Consider the following 26106-nt stretch of genomic DNA (forward strand, 5'->3'; position numbering starts at 1 on the left):
CACCAATCGGGATGCCAGATGTCTGTATTCTGGTATCGGCATCCTGACCTTTTCGAAGATCTGGTGCCGGTGTCCTGAAGGCAGTCAGGATGCAGGTATTTCTATAGTGAATACTGGCATCCTGGCACCCGGGATGCTGACTACACCAAGTAAGGGATTATGTTGGTTTTCTAAAGCTGCCCATAGATGGTCCGTTCCCGGACCGTCCGTTCTGTACTATGAGATGCGTGCTCCTGCGCATCTCATCGTACAGTACAAAAAGTATGTGCTGCACATACTTTTTGTACTAGCTGCAAGGCATGCAATGCGATGTGTACTAAATAAGTACCAAACGGATCCATTAAATGGACCGTGTATGGGCAGCTTCACTTATTAAGTAGTAGCTCAATCCTTCTAGGGGAAAAACTAGGATGAAAGATCTCCTATTGTAAGGGCATTATGTGTAATGGTGAAAGAGGTAGAGTGATAAATAGTGTGGAAAGGACATCTAGCCCCCAGGATAGCCATGAGATGTATCTGTCGAGAGCATTAGACCCAGGTCAGTGAGGTTGCTTAGGGTGGTAATTGTTCACCAGAAGCAGGCCAATTAGCCCCGATATGCCAACGCGAGCTGCAGTTTAACGTTGACTAGTATAAAACACTGCTCTAGCACAAGCTCTTAATGGTATCCTTGGCTTTGTTAGATCTCCAACATTTTTCAAGTCTTCCTGATAGCTTTGGACACAAGTGGAGAAAAGTTTATAATTAGATCATATATGGGCCAATATACATTATTAGCCATTAAACAAACAGTGAGTGTGAAGAAAGATCTTAGACCATGGCTATAGCTTTCTGTTTTTGACACGGAGGAAACACAAGATTGTCAGAAAGTAGGATAATAAGGGAAGGAACAGCTTTCAGTATGGTACAGCTTTCAGTGCTGACATTGTTGGGTAGAATAGGACAATGGTGGATATATTCAGGGTTATATGAAATGGTAACTAAGTAAACTAAGATAAAAAACATCAATCTTAAAAAGTAGACTAAACACATGAATAGAAAGGATTATTTGCAGTTAGATCAGTATAGATTTTATTAGTAACAAATGTCAGTTTAGAATTTGTGAGTATTGTAAAGTATTCCTATTGACAAATAGTAATATATAAATGTGCCACACAGGATAAAGCTTTGCAATAAACTAAAAATTACAAATCAAGTTGGTCATTTTCCTTCAAAAAGAACTGAGGGGCAGATTTATTAAGCTCGGTGAAGTGATAAACTGTCTGGTTTTTATCACCAGCCAATCAGCTCTTACCTGTGAAGTTACAGGCTTGGTTTGAAGAATGACAGGTAGGAGCTGATTGGCCGGTGATAAAAACCAGACAGATTATCACTTCACCAAGCTTAATAAATCTGCCCCAATTATAAAAGCTAAATTCTACATTCATTAGGCTATACCATTTCCCTATATCACAATGCACAATGGGCCTATTTCTGTAGTGATCGCATAGTACTGAGAGGATTCAGCGGTGGGGGGCGGGGGAGCATCTCAGGTGCTCGGTAAGCACCTGAGACCGAGCCAACCTGAATGAGGGCCATCTAATGAACATGTGTATTGCTTTGACATTTAACATATAGAATATAGATGAGGCAGGTACCATACTTACTTTAATCAATGAACAATTGACAATTGCTCCGGCATTCACCAAGGGGTTGTGCGGTTTTCCTAATAGAACGGATACATATTCATGAACCTTGTTATTTATAATATCAGACAAATTTTTTGACTAACATTACAAAAGTTTATAAAACTAATCTTTATTAAGTACAGTCAATATTTCTATTATGTGTGTATATATATATATATATATATATATATATATATATATATATATATATATATATATATAGGCAGAGGTGTAGCCCTGGGCCATGGCACAAGGAACATGTGCATGCTATGGTGTCACCCAACCCCCCCTCCCTCACTATTAGTGGTGTCACATATCACAGCTCTCCTTAGCTAGAGTTCTCTAGGTACTACAGCTTTACTAAGCATTTGAAGTAGCCATGCTTTCAATTTTAAATAACCATTTAACTACAATTTTCTAATGGATATAAACCTCTGAGCGTCTGATGCTCCCGCCATTCTTTTAACCCTAACAGACTAAGAAACCCACCCTTGAAACCGCCCCTCCCTTTTCCCTTCACCTGGAATAATCAAACTGAGTCATTTATTTTGTCGAATTAAAGGTCACATTTATTAATCAGATTACAAATATAATCTTACTCAGGTGGCAAAGATAGCACTGCGGTCCACCAGCCCTCCAACGTAACTGAATCAAGCCGCCCGGGGAGGGGGGCCCCTTCTCACAACTGAAATCTGTACCCGCCCGGGGCCCCCCAATTGCCCCCCTCGACGCCAGGCCTTGGATCTTGCACCCCCTCTTCTGGGGTGCCTCCGTTTCCTGGCGCCAATCTTTGGCTGGCCCGCAGTACTTATGCCTCTGTTAAGACAATCTCTGCTGTATCTAGCACTGCCCAGGGTCCCCCAATTGCCCCCTCCGATGCCAGGCCTTGGATCTTGCACCCCCTCTTCTGGGGTGCCTCCGTTTCCTGGCGCCAAACTTTGGCTGGCTCGCAGTACTTCTGTTTCTGTTAAGACAATCTCTGCTGTAACTAGATGCTGTTTGGATGTTGCTCCTTCTTCGTCCAAGGGTGGGTGGGTGGGACAATCCTTACTGCGTGCCCTCTTGCTCTCTCTGATCCTCCCCCATACCTGTCCTGTCCTTAAGTATGGGTCTACTCCCATGGGGAGGCGCCTACTACCTGCTTATCTCTTTCCTTCCCCCTATACTGTTCCTGTTACCTCCCTGCCCCCATCCTGATAACAGCTACCACTTCATGGCCTTGGTAGCACAGACTTATAGTTTATTGTCTCTCCCGGCTATTCGCCCTTCGCTCCTTTTAAACCTCTGAGCGTCTGATGCTCCCGCCATTCTTTTAACCCTAACAGACTAAGAAACCCACCCTTGAAACCGCCCCTCCCTTTTCCCTTCACCTGGAATAATCAAACTGAGTCATTTATTTTGGCGAATTAAAGGTCACATTTATTAATCAGATTACAAATATAATCTTACTCGCTCAGGTGGCAAAGATAGCACTGCGGTCCACCAGCCCTCCAACGTAACTGAATCAAGCCGCCCGGGGAGGGGGGCCCCTTCTCGCAACTGAAATCTGTACCCGCCCGGGGCCCCCCAATTGCCCCCCTCGACGCCAGGCCTTGGATCTTGCACCCCCTCTTCTGGGGTGCCTCCGTTTCCTGGCGCCAATCTTTGGCTGGCCCGCAGTACTTCCGCCAACGCTAGGTTCCTAGAACCATAGCCCGCCACCTCACCGTGACCTTCCCTCGCCCTATTAATCTAGAACCTATATGTAACCATTTGCACGCTCTTCTCTGCTCCTGAACTGAAATGCTTCCCCACCGTATCTCACCCTTGGACCCTGTTCTGGGAGTCCCCATTTTCCTCCTGTAAAGAAAACAGACCGCTGGAGACCCCTGTTCCTGAAGGGTGTTGCGAATGCCTCTCTGAGCATCGCTGCCTTGACAAGCTCTTTGCATGCGCCCTTTACTGCCGCCATGAGCTGCAGCTTCTCCCTGCCGCAGGCGCTAACTAGTCTTTCACCAGCTTGTTCACGCCATCTTGACAACCTTCCATAAATGAGGTGGACATGTTAAACCTTGCAGCTGCGCATGTGGTGCCGCTTCCCTAAAGGCTCCCAACTTTCCCCTTGAGTAGGCATCCGCTCTGATGTTATCTACCCCTGGGACGTGCTTGGCGCGAAAGTTAATGTTGTGGCGCAGGCAAACCAATACCAAATACCTGATCAGGTTGATCGCTGGTGGGGAGAAGGCACTCTGCCTGTTGACTGCTTGAACCACCCCCATGTTGTCACATCAGAAGGTTATTTTCTTGTTGGCTAACCTGTTACCCCACAACTCCAACACTACTATGATCGGGAACAGCTCTAGCAGCAGCATGTTCCTGGTCAGCCCTGCTCCGACCCAGCTCTGCGGCCACTGGGATGCGCACCATTCTCCCACGAGATATGCCCCAAAACCACAAGACCCTGCTGCATCGGTGTACAGCTGCAGCCTCTTGCTCGCCACGGGCGGTGCCGGAGAGATGCGAATACCATTAAATTCCCTTAGAAATGTTTCCCACATCAACATGCCTTCTCTGATTTCTGTTGTCAGCTTAATCGCAGGCGACAGGGGGGGTCAAGAGGATCACATGTACCGGATCCCAAGCTTGTGAGGGACCCCAAGGTTTTGAGGGACTCGGGGGCTATAAGCATGGCTGTGTCAGTGCAGTGCCTAGCAATGGTTAAAAAGGCACCTGCCTGGATTCCTGGGTACTTGACTGGAACCTCCCTCCGATATTAGTGAATATTAATTCTATTTCCTTTGTAACAATAAAAAACACGTTTAATATGCATAATACTAACAATGTTCTGCTCAAGGGGGCGGGGTATTGGGCCCCCTAGATATATCAGTATACCAGGCCCCAAGATTTCTGTTGCCAGCCCTGGTCGGCAGAAGATTCTGCTCATTGGGATAACCCTGCATGTGAAATTCAGTGACCCCAGCAATGATTGGAGATGTTTTAGTGTCATCTTGTCTGCTCTGGCATGCTCCCCAATCTGCCTCATAATGCCAGCAACCATGTCCTCTGGTAACCTACACCGCCTGTCGGTGGTATCTATTTCTATTCCCAGATACGACAGTTTGTTCATAGGCCCCTCTGTTTTCTCCGTTGCTATGGGAACCCCAAAAGTGTGGAACAGCACCTACGTGGATTTTAACAAACGCTCGCATGTGTCAGTGTTCGCCTGGCCGACCCTTAGAAAGTCATCCAGATGGTGCGCAAATGTCCTGCAGCCTGTCCCCACCTCAACGCACCAGTGCAGGAACATGCTGAATTTTTCAAAAATGGCGCCATCCATGGGTAAGCATAGAGCCACATAATAACTGCCCTTGAACTTTAGTCCCATGAATCCGTGACTATGTGGGTGAAGGGGGAGGAGCCTAAATGCTGATTCGATATCTTCCCCAATTGGGCCCGTACCCCGCAGCTGCGCACTATTCTGAGCGCCTCTTGAAACGACTGGTAAGCGACGCTGCACTGTTGCTTTCTTCACTATGGCAAATGTAAGGCTCTTGCTACTTTATGCACATACAATGTATGGGGCATTGGAACCTGGTTATACCATCATTTTGCCACCACGCTAGAACTCATTCCTGTCAAGAAAGAGTCCGTTCGCATACTACGCTTTCGGCATTGCCGTAGCTCAGCGTCCGTCAGGGTCATCAGCCTGCCCGCCTCCTCCGATCATTAGGCATCTGCATGTGGAAGAAGAAGGGTTGCACTGCGAGGTGACATAAAGCATGTTAGTTTGTTCTGTGTGTAAATACGTTGCATCATGCAGTCTCCCAAACCTGAGCAATAATCCTATAATGCCACCTCCCTGCATTCTCCTTTTTCCCTTTCCTACCCTGCTTCTATCCGTATACAAGTGACAGAATAGCTACCCCCATGGAAATTTTTAACATCCCATGAAGCCCCGTTGGCATTGGACATTTTACTAAGCTGTTTACCACCCAAGTCACACAAAATGACTTTCATTTTACTGTGATTATTCTGCTTTGCTTATTCCTTTTCCGAATTTCCAGCACATTCCGCCTAATTGGCAAGCTAACGTGCACTGAGCGGTTACCTGTACTGTGCAGTTATGTGTGCACCCTTTTTTTTTTTTTTTTTATGTATAATCTGTTAAAGGGGGCCCATCTACTTTGCACCCAGCGTCAGCAGTATTACTTCCCTGCTAAGGCCAAGCATGTACCCCTTAAAAACTTAACTTACAAACTTAGTTGCTGTGAGAACTATGGTTCCACCCCTGTGCCCTAATTATATTCATTACTTCTTATACATGAATTGACTTAACAAAATTCTAACAGCAACATATTTTGTATACGTCAGCCGATTAACCCAGCGCTTTTCATGAAATAACAGTAAGTTTGGATCTGCCAAAGATATAAAAGTCTAATATGAAGTAAAATGCTTATGCACAACCGTAATTAATTCACTTATTGATCTCCTGTACTACTATTCTTATTGTACATACACGCATGTAACAATGAATTTACTCATTTGTATGTGACACCATATTATATTACTGACTGCAGCTTAATGTAACCTGTTACCATTTATCATTCCCCCAATCATCAACATCTTTATCATACTGTCTATTATACCCCTATGATGCCTTGCACGCTGAAAATTGCACCACATAATGAATTTTCTTGCCTTATTTTGCATTATATTAACTTCAAAAACAAAACCATGTGTTCCCATATTTGCATTCTGCCTATCTAAACTTATGCTTTGCCATAACCTAATAACAGTGCTGCACAATGTTATATTATGTTACTTAAAACTATGTAATTCCCCTATACATGTGATCTGAAATAACTCAGCTCTGCAAACGCTCATCTGTAATCATACATTTCATGTTTGTACGGCGCTGCACAACACTTGTGGCGCCTTATAAATAATACTATAATAATAATAACCATATTAATGTGTTATTGCACAAATTATACATTTGTTTATCATTGCTAGGCAGCCTGCTGACTCCATTGTATGTTCTGCTTAGTGGGAGGAGTAGATGAATGGATTGTATTGAAAGGATACCTCTATCATGATCTCTACATGCTATGCCATGTAAACAAGCCCTCAGTAATTTAATTAGGGGGGGGGGGGGGGGAGGTTGGACATTCTTTGCAACTTGCCTGAACATTGGGCCTAATTCTCTGCTGTTTTGCTAAAGGCTGCAGCGAGTATAATAATAAATCCCTAAGTACTCATTTTTTGGCCTTAAACTGCTAGAAGTCTGCATTGAAAAAACTTCAGCACTGAATCCCAACTGTACTGTTAGGTAATAGGTGTAAAACTCTATTAGGTGCTGTTATTCCTTAGGGGAAGTTACCCAGCATAATATAAAACATGTGGTAAAATTCTATCTGCATTAAAGATTGAATTCATAAGATTACAGAGACATTGGGAGTTTGTGACATCAGACGGTAGCAGGGTGCCGAATATGGAATTAAGTAAAAGAATAATAAGGGATACAAATGCCAATAAATATAGATACTTATAATATTTCTGCTGCTTTCTGGATGTTCTTGCTGGTGCCCGCTGCTGCTGGGAGTCGGGTAAGGAGGGGACGGGCTGCGCTCTGGCTGCGAGTGCGGCCCTGGGGATGCTCCTACCCGACTCTGTGTGTATGTCCCGGCTGCTGCTGCTTCTCTTCGGCGCTGCTGCCCGCTGCTAGAGTCCTGTCTTCTCCCTCTTTCTTCCTCTCGGCCGGCCCGTTCCACAGCTGGATGCTGCCCTCCTGGTGCCGCTCTCAGATCTCCTGCTGCTGGAGCCCTCCTTGCTTTCTTCTTCTGCTGCTCCGGTCCCTTAAATCTCGCTGGCACTTCTCTGGATCTCTTAGGACAGTCCATTGCTTCTTTTTAACTTTAAAGCTGCTGGTGAGTCTCCACAATCCTTACTGCGTGCCCTCTTGCTCTCTCTCACAATCCTTACTGCGTGCCCTCTTGCTCTCTCTGATCCTCCCCCATACCTGTCCTGTCCTTAAGTATGGGTCTACTCCCATGGGGAGGCGCCTACTACCTGCTTATCTCTTTCCTTCCACCTATACTGTTCCTGTTACCTCCCTGCCCCCATCCTGATAACAGCTACCACTTCATGGCCTTGGTAGCACAGACTTATAGTTTATTGTCTCTCCCGGCTATTCGCCGTTCGCTCCTTTTAAATTACAAAATGGGCCCATTCTTTACCCAGTGTAATTGGCCACACTCTCCACCATTCTCTAACAGCATTTCTCAACCACAGAAGTACCCCATCGCTCACAATCACTCTCTCCCTCTTTACATCACCCACTATACTTGCCCTCTATCATCAACATGCCCCCTCCACACCAACATACTTCACCTGCACGCACAATATCGCCATGCAAAACCAAGAGGATCTAAATGCTCCCACGTGCTCTATCAGTACATAAAAACCCCTCCATCCGCACACCAACAACAATCCCTCCAGCATACCAACAAGCACACCATGCTGGCATGCAGTTCTACTCTTTAATTACGTGCCCCCTATGGCAATCACTATGCATGAGTCAGTCGAAAAAGTTTATAATTTGGTATATTAAGTCTACAAAATAGTGGCGTAACTAGATATTTCTAGGCCCCATAGCAAAAGTTTGTAAGGGCCCCTATGTACCACCCAATGGTGACAAATGTATATAGCACATGTTTCTTTGACAGGGAAGGTGGGCCCCATAGCAGCGGCACTCCCTGCACCTATGGTAGTTACACCCTTGCAGCTAAATATTTATATGTAGGTGCATATTGTATTCCCCAACAGCTGTCAAAAAGACAATAAATGTGTATAGATTTTGGTATGTGCTCGAAGTTGGAGTAGTGACCTTGTTGGGGTCATTGAAGTGAAACATTACTGTGGATCTGCATTGGGATATTACCTTTTGGTCACACTCCAGTATTAGGAACCAGATTACCAGGCTGTGCTGTGTGCTTTTACATATATCATGTGAGAGTGGCTGATCCCATAAAACTACAACTAGAGTCGGTTCTGGTCAGTTGAAGGATTGAGGTTTTTCATAGCAGTCATATTAGCCTGAGATTTTCCCATGTGTTTTGTGCTATGCCAATAAAGGGGTTTAATTGGTCCATGACTTGGACTATGTGACAGGACTATGTGACAGGACTATGTGACAGGACTATGTGAAAGTTAAAAAACAATAATAAATGCTTTCCTATTGGAAATGCAGAACTTCTGGTTCTTGGTTTGCGGTATATGCAAAGATATGAGAATGAAGACAAGGATAAGGCAGAGACGAAAGATGAGCACAACAACAAAGGCAAGCTTGTGGCGGAGGACAATGTGTGATTAAAGGTTTAGCTGACAGATAAAAAGGAATAAAAAAACTGCACATGGGTATCATATAAAATTGCATTGTATAAAATAGATTAAATATTTATCTAATTATACATCCTCTTGTGCAGTTTTTTATACCTTTTTTATTTTTCATGATTATATGGGGCTAAGCATCCACTAAAAAACAGCAGCAAAGAAAGGTGAATATATTGTGTATTAAAGTTCATTTCAGATTAAGCGACCCAGGTCCTGTTCGCACTAAGGAGGAGGTAGCACTTGGAGGAGATCGCCCCCATCTGGCGTCAGTGACCCAGCCTATTAGACTTGCTCCTGGAATGGACCCCATCCGTCCCTACAGTGAAGTGAAGCACATCCTATCATAAGGTTGGCCAGCCACGACGTTCCCTGGGGGATAAAAGGCAGGTATGCCTGTCCCTCAAGGCTGATGCTTCTCCTGACCTATGGTCAGTGTTCAGCTCTCAGCCTGCTGAAGCACTTGACCATTTGTTTTTGTGTGCTAGCCCAGTACCTGTGGTACCTGTTACCTGCCGAGTGTGCATCCTGAGTTTCGTTATACCCTCAGTACCTGTTACCTGCCGAGTGTGCATCCTGAGTTCCGTTATACCCTCCGTACCTGTTCATTGCCGAGTATGCACCCTGAGTTCCGTTATATCTTCCGTACCTGTTACCTGCCGAGTGTGCACCCTGAGTTCCGTTATATCTTCAGTACCTGTTAACTGCCGAGTGTGCATCCTGAGTTCTGTTATACCCTCAGTACCTGTTACCTGCCAAGTGTGCATCCTGAGTTCCGTTATACCCTCCGTACCTGTTACCTGCCGAGTATGCACCCTGAGTTCCGTTATATCTTCCGTACCTGTTACCTGCCGAGTGTGCACCCTGAGTTCCGTTATATCTTCAGTACCTGTTAACTGCCGAGTGTGCATCCTGAGTTCCGTTATACCCTCACTACCTGTTACCTGCCGAGTGTGCATCCTGAGTTCCATTATACCCTCAGTACCTGTTACCTGCCGAGTGTGCACCCTGAGTTCCGTTATATCTTCAGTACCTGTGAACTGCCGAGTGTGCATCCTGAGTTCTGTTATACCCTCAGTACCTGTTACCTGCCGAGTGTGCATCCTGAGTTCTGTTATAGCCTCAGTACCTGTTACCTGCCGAGTGTGCATCCTGAGTTCCGTTATACCCTCCGTACCTGTTACCTGCCGAGTATGCACCCTGAGTTCCGTTATATCTTCCGTACCTGTTACCTGCCGAGTGTGCACCCTGAGTTCCGTTATATCTTCCGTACCTGTTAACTGCCGAGTGTGCATCCTGAGTTCTGTTATACCCTCAGTACCTGTTACCTGCCGAGTGTGCATCCTGAGTTCCGTTATACCCTCAGTACCTGTTACCTGCCGAGTGTGCATCCTGAGTTCCGTTATACCCTCAGTACCTGTTACCTGCCGAGTGTGCACCCTGAGTTCCGTTATATCTTCCGTACCTGTTAACTGCCGAGTGTGCATCCTGAGTTCCATTATATCTTCCGTACCTGTTACCTGCCGAGTGAGCAATCCTGAGTTCCATTATATTCCTCGTACCCGCTATCTGCCGAGTGATCTGTTCCGAGTTCTGCAACCTGCTATGTTACCAAGTACCTGCCAAGCAGCTCACACTGAGCTACGTTATCTACCGGTTCTAACACTCAGCCATTGTTCCAGTTTCCTATGGAGGCTTCCGTAAAAGGCCACGACCTGCTGGGTGGAAGCAGCAGAGTCCAAATTCCCTTGCGGGAATCCCTGGTGAAAACCGCCCCCCAGTTAGACTCCGTGCCTCTGGCTGGGAGTTCCATCAAACTCCCAGAGGGATCTTCTATGCGAAGACAGTACATTAGACTGGCGATACTTTCCCCACTGGGTCCGTCCGTATCGGAGCAGCCATCTACAGTGGATCCACAAAAACCAGGTGTGACATCCGTTATACCCTCAGTACCTGTTACCTGCCGAGTGTGCACCCTGAGTTCCGTTATATCTTCCGTACCTGTTAACTGCCGAGTGTGCATCCTGAGTTCCATTATATCTTCCGTACCTGTTACCTGCCGAGTGAGCAATCCTGAGTTCCATTATATTCCTCGTACCCGCTATCTGCCGAGTGATCTGTTCCGAGTTCTGCAACCTGCTATGTTACCAAGTACCTGCCAAGCAGCTCACACTGAGCTACGTTATCTACCGGTTCTAACACTCAGCCATTGTTCCAGTTTCCTATGGAGGCTTCCGTAAAAGGCCACGACCTGCTGGGTGGAAGCAGCAGAGTCCAAATTCCCTTGCGGGAATCCCTGGTGAAAACCGCCCCCCAGTTAGACTCCGTGCCTCTGGCTGGGAGTTCCATCAAACTCCCAGAGGGATCTTCTATGCGAAGACAGTACATTAGACTGGCGATACTTTCCCCACTGGGTCCGTCCGTATCGGAGCAGCCATCTACAGTGGATCCACAAAAACCAGGTGTGACATCAAATTTCATATTCTCATTTTTAGGAACAAGAGGAATGGGAAAAACCCGGGGGAGCAGGAGTTTTATGAAATTTTTTTTTGTGTGTATTGATTATTATCAAGGGCAGTGGCGTAACTCCCGGAGGCAATGGAGACTTTTGCCGCCGGGCGTTAGCCATCGGGGGGGGGCACAGAGTGTAGGCACCTGCGGCCACAGCATGAAATCCCGGCCACCGCCGCCGCTCTCAAAGGGTCTGCTGTAGCTGCCACACCATGGATCGAATCTCTATTAATGATCCGATCCGCGCCACTATCCTCCCTAGTCCCTAGTGTGCTGTCAGTGGGCACACTGACAGCTGCTCACATCAGGTGCCTGTGCTCATGTGCTGCACGCAAAGCTAGTCTGGACAGCTGAGCGATGGCTCAGCTGTCTAATGATATTTGAAGCCGCAGCCTGCGGCACCCTGATTGGCTGGTGCGCAGGCTGCAGAAGGAGGCAGGATTTTTGAAGCACGGATCCCCATTCCCAGTGTGACTGTGTGTATCACAGCAGCCACTTACAGTTACATAGCAAGTAAGTGTGGCTTGGCTGAGTTAAACTTAATTTTTAGGTTATGCAGTAACTATATATGTGTGTATTATATATATATATATATATATATATATATATATATATATATATACACACACACACACACACACACACACACACACACATATACTGTGTGTATATATATATATATATATATATATAATATATATATATATTTTTTTTTTGTTATGCTGTGTGGGGTGGGGAGGGGGCACCACTATCTATATCGCCTCCGGGCACCTCGTAGGAACTTACGCCACTGATCAAGGGTAAACAGTGTGTAGAAGGCACCCAGTATCAAGCCCTAGAACACACTTATTGAGTGACAAGGCAAGAAGGAGGTACATATAAGAAATAGGAATAAGAAAGGCTGAGGGCCATGGCATGGCACGAAAGCTAAGATGCTGGAAAAAGTAAAAGATTATTTTCAGATTTGAACTATTTGCTTATCTGGAATGACTACATATATCTCCTAAATTGCTGCTTGCAAAATGCTCCTTTGTGACTTATATCCCTTTTACACCAAAACCTGGATCTGACCCGGTATTTGGAACAGGGTTCCAATCCAGGTAGGATCCGGGATATTTCCCATTTACACTGCGGTGCCAACCCGCAGTGTAAATGGGGGCAGTGCTTGGAGATTACATCATCTCCAAGAACCTGGACTGCAGATCATGCTGCCGGGACTGCCGATCGCCATGCTGGGGGCAAGCCCAACACCAAGATAAGCTGCTGGGCTCACCCCAGCTCTGTGCACCGCTAGCCCCCCAACCTCCGTCCTTGAGGTGTATGGATGCCGCACACAGGCATCCATTCACCTCCTCCCCGGCTACGCTGCTGTCTGCACAGTACAGTAGACAGCTGACTTTGACTGTCGACCAGTTGACCTAATGACCACATACCGTTTGGGATTACGTACATCTCTGTTACATCAGAGCACAAGCACTACTAAAAAGTCACCAGATAAACCAGGATTGCCCCAACCTCCACCACCTGAAGTTCCTTATAATATCTTGTAACACAAAATTCAATTTAGATTATGCATTTGGCCACAAAAACCAGCAGTTAGCCAGCATTCCACAAGGAACACTCACACCTACCCATGCCCAGCAAGTCTACCTGATCAAACATTTGTTTGCCATGGGGCCTGATTCAGATCTGAGCTCAGTACAAATTTGTTCGGAAAATTGGCAAAACCATGTGCACTGCAGGTGGGGCAAATGTATCATGTATAGAGAGAGATTTGTGTGAGTTATTTTGTTTCTGTGCAGGGAAAATACTGGCTGCATTATTTTTACACAGCAATATAGATCTCACTTTGAAGAAAAACCCCAGCCAAATCTAATTCTCTCTGCACATGTTACATCTACCCCACCTGCAGTGCACATGGTTTTGTCCATTTGAGAAGGAATTTGCCTCTAAGAGTGAACTAGAATAAGGCCCTTAGTGACAAGTTCTTATTGCTTGCTGTGTAGTAGACACGTCACTGAGGCCGTGGGAGACAATTCATTTTAACATTTTGTCAACTATAAAAGATAAATTGTGTATTTTTATGAAAAATGTTAATAGCAAGATGCAGTCTTCCAGTTGTTTCAGGGAAGGCCCATGTTAAATGGACTTTTGGTACTATTAGGTTTTTACATTAATTGGCAGAAAAACATAGGTTGATAACAAGTTGCTCCATCATTGACCAACAGAACCTCTTACCTTGGTGGTTTAATGATAGCTTGTTAAACCGAAGACCACTGGGCTCCTTGCCCATGAACTGATGGACATAATCTGTGCCAAGGTCATTCAGAGCGATGGCATATTTTAGTGGCTTCACGCAAGATTGAAGGCAGAATGGAACATCTGTGTCTCCCACTGAGTGTCTTAGATAGAGAAGAGTTGGAATCAGAGGTAGGCAAGTGGCAATATCGTTTCAATAAAATGATGTATATTTGTGGAATAGAAGAACGACTGTATAGCATGTGCTCAGAAAACATTCTATAATAACAAGATGCATTTTATAAATGACATTCTGCTAATACAATGATGTCCTCCCAGTCTGCAGATCACTGACCCCAGTGCAAGTTCATTGCGAGCTATGTATTCATACTGCAGTAATGTTCTGACTCTACTTACTGTACACACAGGTACTGCAGCTATAAACCTGGTGACCTCTGTATGAGATCACCAGGATTCCTCTCAACAATGCCATAAGATCTATAGAACACTCAATCTGTTACTGCGTATTAGAAACCTACTGCATAGACTTCTCTAAACTCTAAAGCATCTCCTAGAACAAAAAAGGAAAATCAATATTTAGCTACGTATGTTGTACACAGAATCTCACATATAAATGCTTTCCATACACTAATGAGGAACAAAACATTACAGTACTGGTTCAAGCTACATGCAAGAGATAATAACAATTACAACCCGACCTTTGGCTATGTCTGAATATGCGATTTGCTAAACTTCCTGTTTTTACACCTCCTTATGCCAACTAACCAGATTCAAATTTAAAAACACTCTTTTTTTTCACATACTTTAAATAAAAATAAAAATTTGGCCTAAACAAAGCTCCAGCAGTGAATTAGACTTTCATTAGGCATCACAGATGGTGTAATGGTTAGCATTACTGCCTCACAGCACTGAGGTCATGGGTTCGATTCCCACCATGGCCCTAACTGTGCGGAGTTTGTATATTCTCCCCGTACCTGCGTGGGTTTCCCCTGGGTACTCCGGTTTCCTCCCACAATCCAAAAATATACTGGTAGGTCAACTGGCTTCCAACATATATTTAACCCTAGAATGTCTGTGTGTGCATGTATATGTGGTAGGGAATATAGACTGTAAGCTCCATTTACAGTCTACATATGCGGAATATGTATGTGCTATATAAGAAACTGTTAATAAATAATAATAATAAATAATTAGAGATCTTTGCAGGGGGTCAGTATGATTTGCCAGCAGCTGGGATCAAAGCGGTCACAATCTTGACGGCCCAGCCGCCGGAATGCTGGAGTGGGGGGGAGCGCAAAGAGGACCCTTGCTGGTACAGTGGCTCCCTTTGTTCCCACAAGTTTCTATTACCCCTCTATGGGCATCTTGGATCCCCACAAGGGAGCATAGACACCAGGATTCTGTCTGGCGGTAATATCAGTAGTCGGGATTTCAGGTTAGGGATTGTGAACGCCGGAATCCCAAAGCAAGGCATATTAACTGCATACCCTTTGGAGACCTATTGTAGAAATTTACACTCATCTACCTTGACAATATTTTAACCTCTCAGTCATTAAAAATCCATCATGATCATATTAGACACGTTTACATGTAGACAAGATAACTATTTTTACTGTAAATATGAAAGATTTATTATCAGGTAGGCTTCTATTTCCTTTTTTACGTTATACTCTGATACTAGACTACAGATGGTCCCAGAGTGAAAGCCATCGAAGAATGGTCAAAACCGGTAAAGCTGAAATCTAGATATGGTTCTGGCTTCTTTAACTATTACAGATTATAAAAGAATGAGAATGAAATAAAGTGATAAGATATAGCTGATCTAAAAGTGCCGCACTCGTACAATCTCAGTCACCTATATCGGCTGGCAGAATACCACTTCTATCATCTCACTGTTGTTACTATAGCTGCAGCAATTAAAGAAAGATAGGGAGGCAGTATCTGTATAATGTAATGTATAATGTCATTCCCATCCTCTTGCTACAAGCACAGCTACTTATATAAATAAAGATAAATGAAGAATCATTCAGCAGGTAGGAATGGATTGATCAAATAACTTAGAGGACGTAACAATAGCCCCGCAGACCCTGTGGTGGCGGGGAGGTGATGAGTAATTGTGGGATCTGCGGGGGCTATTGCTGAGCTGCACCGCTGCCGGGACCTGCAGCGCCGGGAGGGGGGGGGGCGTTGTACCAGTAAACATGGTAGTTATGGTTACTATAGGTGATATTTTTTCTGGGGAAATATAGATATATGGGACTACAAAGGTGTCCTCTTGCATTGTTAATGGCAGTGTGGCAGATGTGTGCTGGCATTGCGGCAGGTGAATTACTGTGCATGTACTGGACACAGGGCCTGATTCTGGTTCACTCGCAAAAGCAAATTCTCTCTCTAATGGACAAAAACATGTGCACTGCAGGGTGGGGCAGAAGTATCATAGGCATAGAGTTAGATTTGGGTGGGGTTTGTACTTCAAACTGATATCTATATTGCAGTGTAAAAATAAAGCAGCCAGTATTTACTATGTACAGAAACAAAATAACACCCAAATCTAACTCTCTCTGCACATGTTACATCTGTCCAGGGGCGGATTGGCCCTAGAGGGAAACCAGGCCACTTTCCAGTTGACCGGCCCATAAAACCTTATAATCACGTGGGCCACTCTCCCCCCTGTCTGGGCCGCGATCACCCTGCCCCCTGCTAGAATAGCCTGCCCGTCTGTCCCTCAGTCCCCACTCGGCTGTGAATAAATGCTGTGCCAATATGCATGGTATCTATTCACATTAACCAGTGCGCTCGGGCAAAGTAGTGTAGCGGTGGTAGCGTAGTGTATGTAAGGTAGAGTAGCAGCTGTAGTGCAGTGTAGTGGTGCTATCGGCTTGCCTATAAAAGATATGGTAGGGGGTGTAGTTTAGCTGCGGGGGTGTAGTGTGTGCAAGGATTGGGGTGCAGTGTAGCTGTGGTAGAGTAGTGTGTGTAAGGTAGGGTAGGAGGTAGTATTTGCTTTTGCGAGTGAACCAGAATCAGGCACACAATGCACCACACTGCAATGCCATTCACACAATGCGATCGTATGGATCACAGGTGGAAACACAGCTCAAATGTCTGACAGGGCACTATTTAATGGCAGTGGATGCCGCAGAACCGGCAACAAGGGAAGACCACATCTCCGTGTCCTTTTCTCACCTCTGTCCATCCACTGTGCAGAGAGATACGCCCCACCGCTCGGGACTGACTTTCGCAAGCTGAGGAATGTAATTAGCCACCTAAAGTGAGAAGAATGAGAAGCAAAAAGTGAATTGTATTGGGAACAAAAAGTCTTCAAACAGTCCAAACAAAATGAAGCAATACATATAAAATCAGCAATAACAACGCATACAAAATGGTCCAAAACATAACTTGTCACAAAAACAATCTTTAAAAATATTGTCATAAGAACATAATAATGAAAAACCTTTTTTTTTATGAATGAGGCATGGTTGTTGAGCAATGTTTGTTTTATTGATTTTATAGCCCTGTGTGGAAGCTCAGTTCTGCCCAATCAGAGATACAGCAGAACAGCCACTGCCCATTTTGGGCAAAGTTTGATCTGTTATTGTAGTAGAAAGGTGACTTCATGGCCAGGCTGTCAGTGATTATCTCTAATGTGTCAGACACTTATCTCTTGGATTACAAACTGATTATAATCAGGCATCGTTCTTATTTTGAAGCTACAGTTTACACTATTGGGCCAATTGCCCTAATTTACTGTGTTGCAATATGTGTGGCTATTTCACAACATCTAGGCATCAGTTTATATCACCTGCGCCAATCACACATGTAGCTGATTACCTAGTCTATAGACACACACTATTAGTATATAAATGATGTTTAAATATAAAATATAAATGAATGTATTAAATGGCATGGTGGTCTTATGATATATGGGGAGCACATGACATAGATGTTCATTTTAATTTAAGGCGAACTTGATTTAGAGTTGCATGGAAATGCGCTTTGAGATGTAAAAAATTACATACTACATATACAACCTTATTTCTGATTACCTTGAACTTGCTCCACTTGTGGTAATTTAGATGTAAAGATAAGTGATCAGTAAAGATGTACATACTGTATAATGGCTTATTTTCAGTTACAAGGATAATAAATGTATGTTTGATATAAGGACTAAAGTTTGCATCTATGTGAACTACTGTAGGTACTGGACTGGGATCACCTATATGCTAGATTTAAGGGTGCAAGCAACCCCAAGTGCATTCAATTCAAAGTATTGATGTAAAAGACAAGTGCACTGTAGACCATACTTGCCTACCTGACCCTCTCCTTCAGGGAGAAAAGGCTCTGTTCCTGGACTTCCCTGGTAATGTATGATTGCCATCACCTGTGGTGAGCTAGGTAATTGATAAGAAAGGTGTTTCACCACAGGTGATGGCAATCATACATAACCAGGAAAGTCCAGGAACAGAGCATTTTCTCTCTCATGGAGAAGGTCCCTCTGGGCCAAAATACATTTTGAGAAAAATATAAACACAAATTAAATTAATTTTATGTCATCTTTAGGTTCAATTATGTGGTGACCCATAGGATATGCTTGTACAGATTGAGTATCCCTTATCCAAAATGCTCGGGACCAGGAGTATTTTGGATAACGGATTATTACATATTTTGGAATATTTTAATATTTCAATGATGTATGTTGAAGTATCTTGCATACTTGTTGTGCAAACACATCAAACACATGAAATAAACAAATATATTTTATTTGTTCAAAAAACAAGGTTTCAAAACATGAAACAAAATTTGTGTACTATCTCAGATCACTGAATTTGAATGCCAAGCAATCATTGTCTTGCACATATATAGTGCCAGTTACATATCATGTCCTCAGTAATGCTGTTATAAATGTCCCCAGTAAGTTTTTAGCAAAAAAAATAAATATTTTTATTATGTTTGGTTTTCGGAATAATTCGGATAACAGATATTTGGATAAGGGATACTCAACCTGTACTTATATTTTATGATTGGCATTGCATTCTTCATAGAACTGTATAGATGTTGGTGCTGGCAGAATGGAGGGATATCAAAGATATCTCATGCGGTTCCTCCTGCTTACATTCTGGTGATACTCAATATTTGCGGCTAACCCCCGAAAACAGAAATAGCAGCAAATATTGGTTGATAATTGGAGGACCAAAGTATTTGATTCGATCACATGTAATTTTTAAACTGTGTGCTTTAATTAATCTATTACTTATTATTAATAAATAATTTCTCTGGTTTACCTTTTAGTTGTCAGACATTATAAAAACTGATAAGGTTTTATAACTTCTAAACACATAGGGAAATGGGATTGGGGAGTACACAGACATGTTGATACTCACTGTTCCCTGCACAAATCTATGTTTGTGTCATTTAAAGTAAATAACATTGTGATAAAAAAAAAATCTAACGATATTTTGTAATATATTAAAGCAATCTTTAGAGTTTATGAAAGGTTTTTGTACTAAATGATGACCTGGACTTATACACTTGCAAAAGTATTCTGGGAAGTAGAAAAGACAAAGGCCAGTATTCAATGCCTCTGATTCGCCATATTTTTCATCGAATCTGGCAATTTGCCTGGTTTCTGGCGAATTTACTCACAGAAAAAACTATTTCGCCCTATTCAATGGACACAATTTGCTGCAAATGAAGAGCGAATGGCTGGCGATTCGCCGTTTGTGATCCCCGCGATTCACCGGTGGTTTTCAATGGGGTTTTTAGTGGAATTCTCCGAGAGTGTATTCAATGCTGAAGTGGAGAACTGCTTTCTCCATTGATTTTCGCCAGGATTCTCCATTTTACATTCGTCATCTTTTTCTGGTGAACTGTTATGTGTACTTAATAAATGTTTTTTTTTTTTTTTTTTATGTGCAAAAAAATCAGTTTTAATTTTATTTTAAGGTTCTTGCTTTTTTTACGGCTTTACAAGCACCTTTTTTTTTAATTTTAATCCCCCCTCCCCCTCAGCGAACTGACAGCCATCTGAGCAGGGGGGGGGGGGAGAGATGCGGGGGACGTGAGCTGCTATTGGAAGGGACAGCCGGGACAGAACACTACCACTGATCAGTAAAGGAGATGGGTCCATCAGTAGCAGCAGACCTAAGGCTACAGCAGCCCCAGCATGGTGATAGTAGATGTCAGCGCTAGGACTGCTGGAGCCGGAGGTCTGCTACTGCTGTGCGTGGGACGTCTGCTGATGCGCAGCCAGTGGTAGTTCTCTGCCGGAGGGGTTATTAGTATGCTCCCTGCCAAGGGAGTAGGAGCCGGAGGACTGCGGGAAGGGAAGAGAGACAGGACAGGACGCCACTGACCAGTATGAAGATGGGTCCAGCAGTAGCAGTAGACCTCCGGCTCCAGCAGCCCCAGCGTGCTGATAGTAGATGTCAGCGCTGGGACTGCTGGAGCCGGTGGTCTGCTACTGCTGATGGACCCGTCCCCATCCTCAGGCTGTGCGGGGGCTCCTGGCGGCATCAGCGGGCTCCCCCGCCGTGACTCCGCTCCATCCCCTGCAGTGGCAGTATAGCCGCAGAAGCAGGGGAGAGAGCAGGGAGCGGTATTAGCTGAAGAGGTAATTTTCACTGTCAGGGGTGGAGAGCCCCTGACGCGTTGAATAGGGCGGGCGGGCGGCTGCCGGGCGAATCTCCCTGAACGGAGAATTGTGGCGAAAGTGCAGCGAATCCTACACAGAATTCGCTGCCGGCCACGATCCCGGGCATTGAATACTTGCCAAAGCACTACACCAAACTCAGCCCTCAAATCTCCCTAAAGCCCTGTACACACACATTGATTTGCTTTTGATTTGATGTTAGATTTGATTTTCTATTAGATCTGGCATTAGATCTTTCAATTTGATTTGGCATTAGATCTGTACTTTTGCATTAGATATCGAATTCGATATCGAATTCAATATACATTCATGGTACATTGTACACATTCGATTTACTAGATCAAATTCTCTGGGCCAAATGTAATAGGGTGAGAGTTTCAGGAAGTGAGAGATTTTGGGAGAGTTTTCCCATGTTTTTTAAAGCAGCAATCAATTACACTGCAAAACCAGGTTGATTTTGCCATGTATTTGATTGCTGCTTTAAAAAACTGGAAAACTGTCAAAATCTCTCACTTTCTGAAACTCTCACCCTATTACATTTGGCCCTCTATTTTCTTGGCTGTACAGTAGATTTTTCTGTTCGATTTTGTGAAAATGGGAGCGCGCAGCGAATCAAATGTAGATCTAAAGTGACACAAAAACTATTTGATTTCGTTTAGGATTCCATTCGATTTTGCTTCTATAAGCAAAATCGAATTGAAAATCAGGAAAAATCGATGCATGTGTACAGGGCTTAACAGTTCAGGTTTTCAGGATATCTATGGCTGAACTCAAATGGTTAAATCAAATTAACTAAGTTACTGATAGTGTGCCCCCAGCTTAAGTCACCTGTGCCCAAGCATGGTGATCCCCAGATCCTGGGCAGATAGGCTGCCTTGTGTCTCTTAAGCGCAGGGACAGATATGGCCTCTGAATCGGGCATGGAATTTGTGCATGAGCTTGCGGTAGTCGCGAGCATGCACATGCCGTGCATGCGCATGTACACTCTGGTTATGTGTGCGCTGTAGATCCTGGCATGCAGGAGTGAGGGGCACAGCCACTTGTGATACACCCATCTCTCCTGGACCCGGGAGTCCAGCAGCTCTCTGTGCCAATAGGGAGTCAGTGCTTCCATCCTAGATGGACAAATCGGCCCATCTGGCCATTGGCCCCTCTGGCATTTGACAGAACTGCCAGATGGCCAGTCCAGGCCCTGCTTAAGGGGCATACCCATGGGGCAATTACAGCCCCATTTCTAAGCCATCTGACTAGAACGGTTAGAAATGGAGCACTGATCGCTCCGAGTGTTTGCCCTGCAGCAAGTCCCGTGCGTCGCTATCACTCCGCAGGGAAAACAGTGCTTATAAACAATAGGCAAAACCCTGCTAAGCCCAATTGCTCAGCACACACCATCGCCCCCCTGTGGTCCCCCCTGACAGTGCTGCTCTGCCTAGCAGGGAATAGACAGCATTTATGCACAGAGCCAGGGGGTGTGGCCAGCAGCACACAAAGCTTTAGCCATGCCGCCCAACAGTGACAAAACGGGGTGGAAGTGGCAGGGAGGTATGGGAGCTATGCATTCATTAAACTACAGAATGAAAGGAAAGAACGGTACTTGTGTAGTTTCACGGCGCCAGTATGGCGCCGTGCGTCTGAGTCCCCTTGCGGGGCTCACTTGGCTCGCCCACGCTGCGGGCTCGGTGGCTCGCTATGCTCGCTACGCTATTTAAAATCAACTCCATGCCAACATGGATAGTGGGGGTATGAACTATCCATGTTGGCATGGAGTTAAGTTACTTTTTTTAACATAGTTTGTGGTGAGCGTAGAACCCGGAAGTAGCACGGCGCCATGCTGGCGCCGTGAAACTACACAAGTACCGAAAGAATATGTAATTCTGCCGTGCAACACACACACACACACACACACAGTAGTGATGGAATAATTCCTGTTCCAAATTGAATACATCAAATCGTGAATTTCAGTCACCGCTGTAGGGTTTCATAAATCTGTGTACCAGAATGCCCCTTACCCCAGATAATCATTATTCTGAATCAGTTCCTTCTGTTCAGTGAAATCCCTGAATCTCATTTTTTGATCCTGGAGAGCATAATTCTGTAATGTCAAATGTGACGAAAAGCACCCAGCAAAGCGCAGAGCGCCATATGCGGACACCGATTACGGCTATACATGGACATGAGGGTACGTTGAGTTCACCTTTTATATGGATACTGCCTCATTTATATGCACATATGCACATTAAATGATTTAATAGTATTGCACTATGTTTATTATCTTATTTCTACAAATAACAGCATACGTGTTTGGAAACACGTTGTTACAGCACTATGTATATACTATTTATTTATTTATTTACAGTTTCTTATATAGCGCAGCAGATTCCGTTGCGCTTTACAATTGTAGACAGTGATAAGACAAACTGGATAACAACAGACAGACTTGGAGGTAGGAGAGCCCTGCTGCAAGCTTACCATCTATAGGGATATAGGGGGAAACATAAGGACAGGCACCAGTAATAGCATAGCAGTTACAAGTCCAGAAGGGAAGCTATATAATACATAAGTGCCTCGGAGGGTTATGCATGTAGAACTTAAATATGATAGGCTTGCCTGAAGAGGTGAGTTTTCAGGGAACGCTGCTTTTCCAAAGCTGTTAATATGTTTAAATAAATACTGAATTCTCAAGCTGGCCACACACATTCCAATACTGACACATATTTAGTTTATTTGTTAATAGTTAGTTATATAGCACACGTATTACACAGTGCATTTCACAGAATATTTAATAATTCATATAAAAACACTGGCCCAACACGAGGCAACAATATGAGATTCCAATCTGGATAGAATATGGCCAACTGCTGATGTAGCCATCTAGTGCCTCTTCCCATCCACATCTCAGATTCAGATGGGATACAATAAATTGCAAGAATGTATCAGTTATAGCATTCAGGGACATGCTATACATGAGTATGGGCTCCAGTTTAGCGACATCTGAACACTCCCATAAAACACTGATATATCCAACTCACAATCAGCATTCAGGAACAGCACAATTCAAATACATTTGTGATACTGTTCCTCTCACCTGCAGCAGCGCCTCTGTGCATACACATAGGGGCTGATTCTGGATCAAGCACATTTCTACACATGTGCAAACCCCAACTGCGAACAGCCGCAGTGAGTTGCTCACTCATAGGCTGTTCCCGGGAGGGAGGGACAGGGGCGGTAGCGGCACTGGGCCATGGAAACACACAGCAATTGGGTAGGAGAAACAAGTTTTGGATAGCATATAAGGTATGTAATGTTCTGTTTCATTCTAATATCCCACCAGGCAGAGCAGGTAGACCACAGCTTCCCCTCATAGCCATTAGGGCCAGGCCACACATAGCAGCCAAGCGGGTCCCATTCAGCGGGACCAGCTTGGCTGCAAGGAGGCTGTATGTGGTCATACCCAGCAGTGTGGCCGGATTCTGCAGAACAGGATCTGGCCACTGCCAACCATATTTCAAGTGAAATGTGAACACATACGTTGAAATGTATGTTTCCACCTTGAAATGCAGTTGTGCAGCCATCCTGTCCTACCGCAGCATGCTGTCTGAGGACCCGGCTGCTGCAGCGTTTTCCATTGTCCTCTCGACAGATGACTGATATAAGGAGCAGTCTAATGGCCCTGAGGGAAAGCAGTGGTCTACCTGCTCTGGGTTGGTGGGAAAATAAAATGAAATAAAGAACATTACCTATGTGAGAGATCTTTGTACCTTACTAATTGAGCCACCATTGTATACACAGTTTTGGATTATAAAGTTCCAGCAATAAACCTCGCACATGACTTACATGTGTTTTACAGTGAGCAGAGTGAGTACTTACCTCCCCTTTATTTATGCTGCAGGCATTCTCATAGAGCTGGTTTATGTGCAATGAGAACTGCTCAAAGTCTGGAATCACAAACCTCTTACAAACCACCTGAGTCAGTAACACAATGTTACTCTGAACACACCTGTGAAGAGGAGAGGTGTTCAGTGTTGATATAACTGTTAAAACAAACATTATTCCAACAGTCTGCTAAAAACAGAAACAAACTGCAAGGTGTTGTCCTTGCTTCAATGCCTAATATCTATGTGCTCTAATGGGTAGATTCATTAGCCAGCAGTTTTGGTTCTAAACCAAACCCAATTATCAAAGGTCATCGCATAGAAGTATAAGATCTGACCATTTACCATCTGTCAGGTTTCTGCTTCACTTGAAACCGGATGGTCGTCGGTCAGTCAGATAGTGCAGAACTCTGTCATCTGCTGGTTTCGATCTTTTAATTAAAACCCAACACAAATATATGTTAGAATATCATGGTATGTCCAAAAAGAATCACTGCACATGTAGATCACTAAGATCTCTATCCCATGGCTATTGGCTGCACCCCTGGTGGTGGTACAGATAGAGCCCTCCTCGTTTAGCCCTTTAATAGGAATAAGTGAGTAATAGGATTACTCTGCTATTTCCCTACTGTATTGTTCTATGTATTGTATTGCAGCTGAGAACAATAGGCCTTGGCTCACCATGGCTATCCAGAGACGGCTGGCTGGGCAGGGCTTCATCTGTAGGTGTAGGGGTATTGTGCAAAAAAATAGAAATTCATATTGTTCATTAGTGTTCTTTCCAGGAAGAATACTAGGCATGCTGGCACTTCTGGAACAATTCTATGGAAATGTATGTGGAAGTTCTGACTGGCTGAGAGCACTGGTTGCCATCCTCGCTGACAATGCGGGTTACTTCACCCCAAAAATGAAAAATGCAGCAACGAAAAGGTAGCTAAAATTGTGATATAGGGTGTTTTCCCCAATTCACAACTATTTGTTTGTTCAGCCTCGAAACCACTAGATAAGATATGCAGAGTGTGGAGGTTTGATGGGGATCTGCGTCAGATTTCTATTTGCCATTATGCCTGCGCTTTATTCAATTCTCCCATAAGGGTCTTAAAGTGGACGTTTCAGCAAAGCACAGAAAATAACATTATACAATTTAGGGTTAGAAATAATCCTCGTCTACTGCAGTCCAATTATCTGGAACATTTCTTCATTTAGCTATACATCCTACACAGCTAATTTATTGTATTGGTCTCTAAAGCCAGAGAGGGCAAATTAATTCCTATAACATTACTAGTGTCCTTGACCATGGGAACCAACTTTTGTAAATGCTATTGGGTCACTTGGTTACATTAGATCCACTAAATAACTGCGAAATGGTAGGGCTTCAATTCAGTTACCCACCATGTGTGAGGCCTGGACTCGCACGGGACTTGCACATTTTTGAACCAACCATAAATTCATGAGTGTGGAGATACTCTAAGTGTGTGTCATATAGCCACACTTACTAGAGGATGTGATAGGATTTTGCATAAGTGAACCATCTCCTATGAATAGACATAACTGGGGGCAGCACAAACTGTGGGGTTATTGACCGCACACAGAGCTGGCTACTATGGAAGTATACCCTGAGTATACCCTGTTATCTACACGTGGCGGAAGGCAGACATTTTGTGTGATGGACATGAGGTTTTGCTCGGAAGGTAGACAGAAGGGAAAACAATTACAAAGTCAAGGTTTTACTGACCTTTTAAAACTGGGGCCATCTCCGAGAGTATATCATCAGGTCTAA

General features: G+C 44.2%; 1 protein-coding gene across 1 annotated transcript in view; it reads right to left on the reverse strand.

The window, feature by feature from the left end:
• GLS2 (glutaminase 2) overlaps nt 1-26106 on the reverse strand; it is a 90190-nt gene that overhangs the window by 30546 nt on the left and 33538 nt on the right. The window contains exons 4-7 of the mRNA XM_083169227.1: nt 24322-24451; nt 16992-17071; nt 13785-13948; nt 1647-1705 (exon numbers count right to left, since the gene is read on the reverse strand). Of these exons, the coding sequence (XP_083025353.1) occupies nt 1647-1705; nt 13785-13948; nt 16992-17071; nt 24322-24451 (433 nt within the window). The remainder of the gene's footprint in view (nt 1-1646; nt 1706-13784; nt 13949-16991; nt 17072-24321; nt 24452-26106) is intronic.

Source organism: Crinia signifera, chromosome 2, assembly GCF_055691185.1.
Source record: "Crinia signifera chromosome 2, ASM5569118v1, whole genome shotgun sequence".
Taxonomy (NCBI): Eukaryota; Metazoa; Chordata; class Amphibia; order Anura; family Myobatrachidae; genus Crinia; species Crinia signifera.